This window comes from Diadema antillarum, unplaced genomic scaffold (genome assembly GCF_040938485.1).
Source record: "Diadema antillarum isolate AM-2024a unplaced genomic scaffold, OU_Dant_1.0 seq00000005_RagTag, whole genome shotgun sequence".
In the NCBI taxonomy this organism is placed as follows: Eukaryota; Metazoa; Echinodermata; class Echinoidea; order Diadematoida; family Diadematidae; genus Diadema; species Diadema antillarum.
Window position 1 is genome coordinate 413,439 of NW_027271127.1, and position 6,000 is coordinate 419,438.

Below are 6,000 nucleotides of genomic sequence, written 5' to 3' on the forward strand. Positions count from 1 at the left end.
TAAGTCACCATATCTGATACTGTTAAAACAATTTCTGTAATGATTGATTCCATAGTAAGGTGTCACTCTTTCGCTCTATAATACAAATTATACAGTAATTCGTAATAGATAAAATGCTCTTGTTTACAGTGTATGTTGTTCTTTCTGTTCACTTATGAAATCTTATGCAGGCATTCTGGTTACCCAATATTGATGAGTGATTGGACCACTACATGTTTCAACTGAACAGAACAGTGTTCCTGTCAACAGTGCTTTGAACATAATTGCAGCAGAAATTTCATCTGCACGAGCAGTTGAAGATTTACTTGACCACAAAGACTAACATTTGGAATGATATTGCAAAGGAGTGTACATACTGGAAACCGCGGAGAAAAGGAGTACCACATGGTGGATGAGTGATTGGACGACTACTTGAAACGTGACGGAAGAGTGTTTCTATTAATAGTACTCTGAACATAAATGCAGCAGATATTTTCTCTGCACCACCAGTTGTGAAATCAATTCACCACAGAGACTGTTGCTCTCATTGAAGTTTGTAAAGGAGTGTACATACTGGAACTGTGATGTAAATAATGATACATCATATTTTGTTGTCATTGATCTTTGTGAGCATTCAGAAGGAAACTGGACATTGTCAACTAGTTTTTTGGTTTCAATTTGATCTTGAGAAGTGGTTCAGGGATAAATGATACTGAATGGTACCCAGTTGGCAAGAAGTGTCTGTAAGATGTGATACAGTAAGATAATTTGACTTCAAGATAGCTTTTCAGACACCCTTTATTTGATTCTATTTTTCAGGCAGGCATTTGATGGACTGAAGAGAGCAAACTTAATACTCAGGAGATTTTTGGATTTTTTTTCATTCCAAAATTATTCTAGTCCAAACTGTAGTTGAAAAATTAAGGAAATAGACCAAAACAGTGAACAGAAGCAAATATGTTGCACAATATTTGTTTGTGAACATTTGTATTAAGATTTAATTCTGTCTGGCCAAACTGTATTTGTATGAAAATACCAGCTTTTGGGTATAAATCTATATGTTGCAGTCATAGTCACGTCATATCTGTCTCTCAGTCTATATTCCTGTGCACAAATGGCAATGAAAGCATCATATTCTTTTTTCTTTTTTTTTACCATCCATTTGTCTGCCAGTCGGTTTGCATGTCCTTCCATCACTGTTTTCATGCCTCCACTAAGGGACTTGCTGGAGGCATTGTAATTTTGATGTGATACAGAAATAGATGTCAGAAATCGAATAGGTTATTTTGTGACAAGGCACATTACTGATGAGCCAGAGGGCATGAATCATACAAATACTGTAGGCCACGGTCAAAATGTCAGAATTTCCTGTTAATTAGAGGGGATTAAGAAGAACATGTATCATGGAATATCTTTTGATGCTTCACAAGGTCAAAGACACTACATGTACTTTGGTTTTGGAGACAAAAGAAGTAGTAGTTCTGTCTTTATATTTTGCTTGTTTTTTAATCAATTATGTTTTGGAGTTTGTTTTTTATACACAGTGCTGTGTCATTCTGTTATGTCGAAATGAATTTTGTGGTGTGACTTGAAATTACTGACTTAACTAGATGTGATTTGAAACTATTCAACTATTTAACTATTCACTTGCATCATGAATACAAATCACTTGTCCCTAAGTTTATTCATCTCCATATCTCTGTGCACAGTGTCCCCTTCAATGTTTCAATCAGCCATCATCAACTTTGACATGGTTTTGTAAGTTAGACAGTGGAAACATTTTTACACAGGTCTGGAACGGGCAGGATACCAGACAATGCTGTGTACTACAAACTTCTTAAACCTGCATGTAAGCATTACAAGCCATGACAGTTAGAAAAAAAGTTGTTCATTGGTAGCCCTGGTTTAATCTTTGTTGGTACTAGTAAGTGCAGGGGAAAACATTTCTGATTTCAGAGTTATGTCAGTGGTAGGGGCCAAACTGATTGAGCGAGTGTTTGTAGCATCAAAGCCTTGTGGCTGGTGAAGAGTAAAAGCTCTTCATGGTCAGACGCTTAAGTCCAGACCTCCTTGCTTCAGCCAAACTTAGCAAGAATAGCCCACAGGGTAATACAATTTCAGCTATATGAAGGTCCTTAATCCTCAATCTTTCTGATAATAAGATCTAGATTTAGCTAGACTTTGCAGGAATAATTCAGAAGGATATAGGATGTGCTGTTGTCTAGGTGGGTGGCCTGAAGGGTCCAGTATGGTCCACATGTGAGAATACAAGTTGATTTGCACAATTTTTCTCCCATATCCAGTACCGATAGAGCCAATTTTGTGTAGAAGTTAGAACTTTCATGGCTGAATATTTAAAAACTTACGCACAGCTGTTCATGGTGGCCCAATTAGATTTTAAGTGTATATGAGCAGTCACCAGAATTAGTTGGTTATAAACAGAGCAATCTTTAACTTATCAAATTCCTAAGATACAGACACAGAACATTATGCTTTGCAGTACATCTTCAGTTGATAAAATATTGTCAAACTCTTTCGATAATGAACTCAAGTAGTGATCCACAATGAGCCACACGTCAACTTACCTATGAAGGTCTAAGTCAAAACTTGTTTCTTGTTTTTAGTTAACAATTCACAATTACTACCAACTACATTCCTGTCAAGTTCCAGCTCAGTATTACTGTGTGCCATTTTTAGAAAACTAACATACAGTGCATTTTGCTGTATGGCGTAAGTTCCCTGATGGAACCAGAGTTTCTGAGTCTATGTGGTATGACAAAAGGGTGAAATTTTTCAATAGGATTATCTTATTGCTATCTATATGTGATTTCTCTGAAATATTTGAGATGTAATACATTTAGCTGTGATATGCATATCTGTGCATATGCTGGTACTTGAAATTCATAAGCAACATTTGAATGAGTGAATGAAGAATATGTTAAGGAATGATTAGCATATCCTCTCACCTTGAAAAGTAAACATTAAATCATCATAACAAATGGCAAATTCCACAGTTTTTTCAACTTGGCTCTGATTGTAAGTAGAGTGATGTCAGACATACAGAATGGTAGAGGTTTCATCAAAATGATTCTACGTTTTCAGCAAACACTGATATTTGGACCAGCCATATGTGCAAATTTGGGGAGAGGATGATGTCATCACCCTAAAAGCTTTCTCTTCAACTTACACACAAATGTTCACTAATTCCTAGTCTTTTTTTTTTTTTTTGTCATGCCTCCACCACAAAGTGTCACTAGAGACATGTTTTCAGGTTATCCATCTGCCTGTCCGGTCATCTGTCCATAATTGATTTTGTAAATGGCATAACTTAAGAACTGTTTTAGGTATGGTACATCCAAAATGAGAGTGGGTACACATGCTTAAGGACAAATGTCATAGATCAAGGTCAAATTCTAACATTTCACTTATTCCCCTATATCTCTGTAATGCCTGAAGGTATTGTCATGAAACCGAGTGTGTACATGCATTACCAGATAGAGATTGTGTAGGAAAAGTTTTGGGCCATTGGCTCAGAGGTCAAAAGTCGAGTGAAAATCCCCCCCCAAAAAAAAGAAAAAAAAAGAAAAGAAAAAATCCCCTTTCTCCGTACCTTGGACATGGCTCAATGTATCTTCATGAATGTTAGTACATATTGTATTGCCTGAAAAAGATTCTCTTGGAAAGTTATGAGTCATGAAGTAAAAGGTCAGGTTAATATGCTGTAATGACACTATACTCTCCATGCCTCTGAAATTACTCAACATATATACACTTGATTAAACTTAGTACTGTGTATACATTGCACATGCATTTTGTACCACACAATGATTCGATTGGGAAAGATTCTGGCCATGGGGTTATGGGTCAAGTTGACATTCTGAAATGTTCATATTCTTTCCAATAGTGTGAAAATGGCTTAAAGTACATTCATTATCTTGGAAATTAGTGTATATTATACATGAAGAGTTTAACTGCAAAAACAGATCTATCTATCCTTATCAATTTGGGATGTTTGAGATTTGGTCTGCAGAAAAACAAATAATTCAGATGATATTTTTGATTATGTCTTCAAAAATATTTCTTGTTATGTAAGTTTTGCAGTGTCATTGATTTCATGTTCCCTATTTGATGATGAAGAAAAGAAAATGGTATTTGTTTTTGCATTCAAACTCTTCATATGTTATTATCATTTAGTGATTATTTGCAAGTCATGTGAACTTGTCTCACATTGGTAAGATGTATAGACATATTGGGAATAATGCAGCGTAGCAGAGGCATTCCAGTCCCATAGAGGCATGTTTTTTTTTTTAAGAACGTGAAATCAAGATGAAAAACTTATGTCTTTTGCATAACTTTCTCTTTGTACATGTAGGCCTACTTACATTGACAGAGTAATTCAGATTTTCTGGAGAAAGAGATTACAATCACTAAATTAGTGATCTAAAACATTATTTTCAGTGTACATTGTATTTTATGCACAAATCCCAAGTAGAATTGTGAGGTGGTGACTTCACAATATCTAAGTTGTGTGTGTGTGTGTGTGTGTGTGTACAGCTGTAGTTGCAAACAAGCGCCCCAGAACACTTCTGTGTTTTGTTTTGTTTTGTTTTTTTTTTTCGGGGGGCGAAATCTCGACGGGGACACAAGCAACCGAGGGGGGGAGGGTGTGGGAGGGGGGTAGGGACTTTTTGTAAAAACAGAGTACAAAAGTCACGTTTATAGGGCATTTAAAAGCAAATACTAGGGAATCATACATAGTGGGAAAAAGATCAGTGTGAAGGACTATGATTATAACATACGGGGGTACATTTTTGTGACGGTTTGAGATCCTCGGCGAGGGAGCGAAGCGACAGAGCGGGGAAATGGTGTGGGAGGGGGGCATTCCCCCTCCCAGGGTAGGGACTTTCTGTAAAAACAGAGTACAAAAGTCGCGTTTATAGGGCATTTAAAAGCAAATACTAGGGAATCATACATAGTGGGAAAAAGATCAGTGTGAAGGACTATGATTATAACATACTGGGGTACATTTATTTGACGTTTTGAGATCCCCGGCGAGGGAGCGAAGCGACAGAGCAGGGGAATGGTGTGGGAGGGGGATATTCCCCCTCCCAGGGTAGGGACTTTCTGTAAAAACAGAGTACAAAAGTCGCGTTTATAGGGCATTTAAACGCAAATACTAGGGAATCATACATAGTGGGAAAAAGATCAGTGTGAGGGACTATGATTATATGATACTGGGGTACATTTATGTGACGGGTTGAGATCCTCGGCGAGGGAGCGAAGCGACAGAGCAGGGGAATGGTGTGGGAGGGACTTTCTGTAAAAACAGAGTGCAAAAGTCGCGTTTATAGGGCATTTAAAAGCAAATACTAGGGATTCATACATAGCGGGAAAAAGATCGGTGTGAAGGACTGATTATAACATGCTGGGGTACATTTATGTGACGGTTTGAGATCCTCGGCGAGGGAGCGAAGCGACAGAGCGGGGGAATGGTGTGGGAGGGGGGTATTCCCCCTCCCAGGGTAGGGACTTTCTGTAAAAACAGAGTACAAAAGTCGCGTTTATATATATATATATTTTTTTTTTGGGGGGGGGGGGGGCAAGTGCCCCCTCTGCCCCCCCCCCCCCTTTCCAGCGCTCTTGATTGCAAAGCATACTATGATTTCAGCGAATTGTGACATCTTTGAAATTCAATATTTAATTTGATGAAACTTCTTTCATTCTGTTTATCCAATTATTTTTTTTTTCAGTGTGCTAACCTTTTCTTATTTTTCTGTGTTCCCCTGTCTGTAGTTATCGTCATGTTTATGCTTATGTCGGTTTTCCCAGTCAGTTTCATACTTTTGTCATTCAAGTTCCTATTTCGAGCATTCAGTGTCACGAATTCCACGCTCATAGCACTGAATCAGCAATCAAATTCAAAATCCGGTCATTCGAATTCACTATCGGAGCATTCAAATTTACTGAAGAGAGGAGCATGCATTTCAGCAATGAGCATTCACTTCATCTCAAGCTGGCGAC

The 6,000-nt window shown here is 37.8% G+C and overlaps 1 protein-coding gene across 1 annotated transcript in view; it reads left to right on the forward strand.

Annotated features, from left to right (window-relative positions):
- Positions 1-3,567, forward strand: part of LOC139724935 (WD repeat-containing protein 82-like) — a 40,352-nt gene extending 36,785 nt beyond the window's left edge. Inside the window, 1 exon segment of the mRNA XM_071636056.1 lies at positions 171-3,567. Within this exon segment, the coding sequence (XP_071492157.1) occupies positions 171-200 (30 nt within the window). The 3' untranslated portion in view covers positions 201-3,567.
- Positions 3,568-6,000: the final 2,433 nt, after the last annotated feature.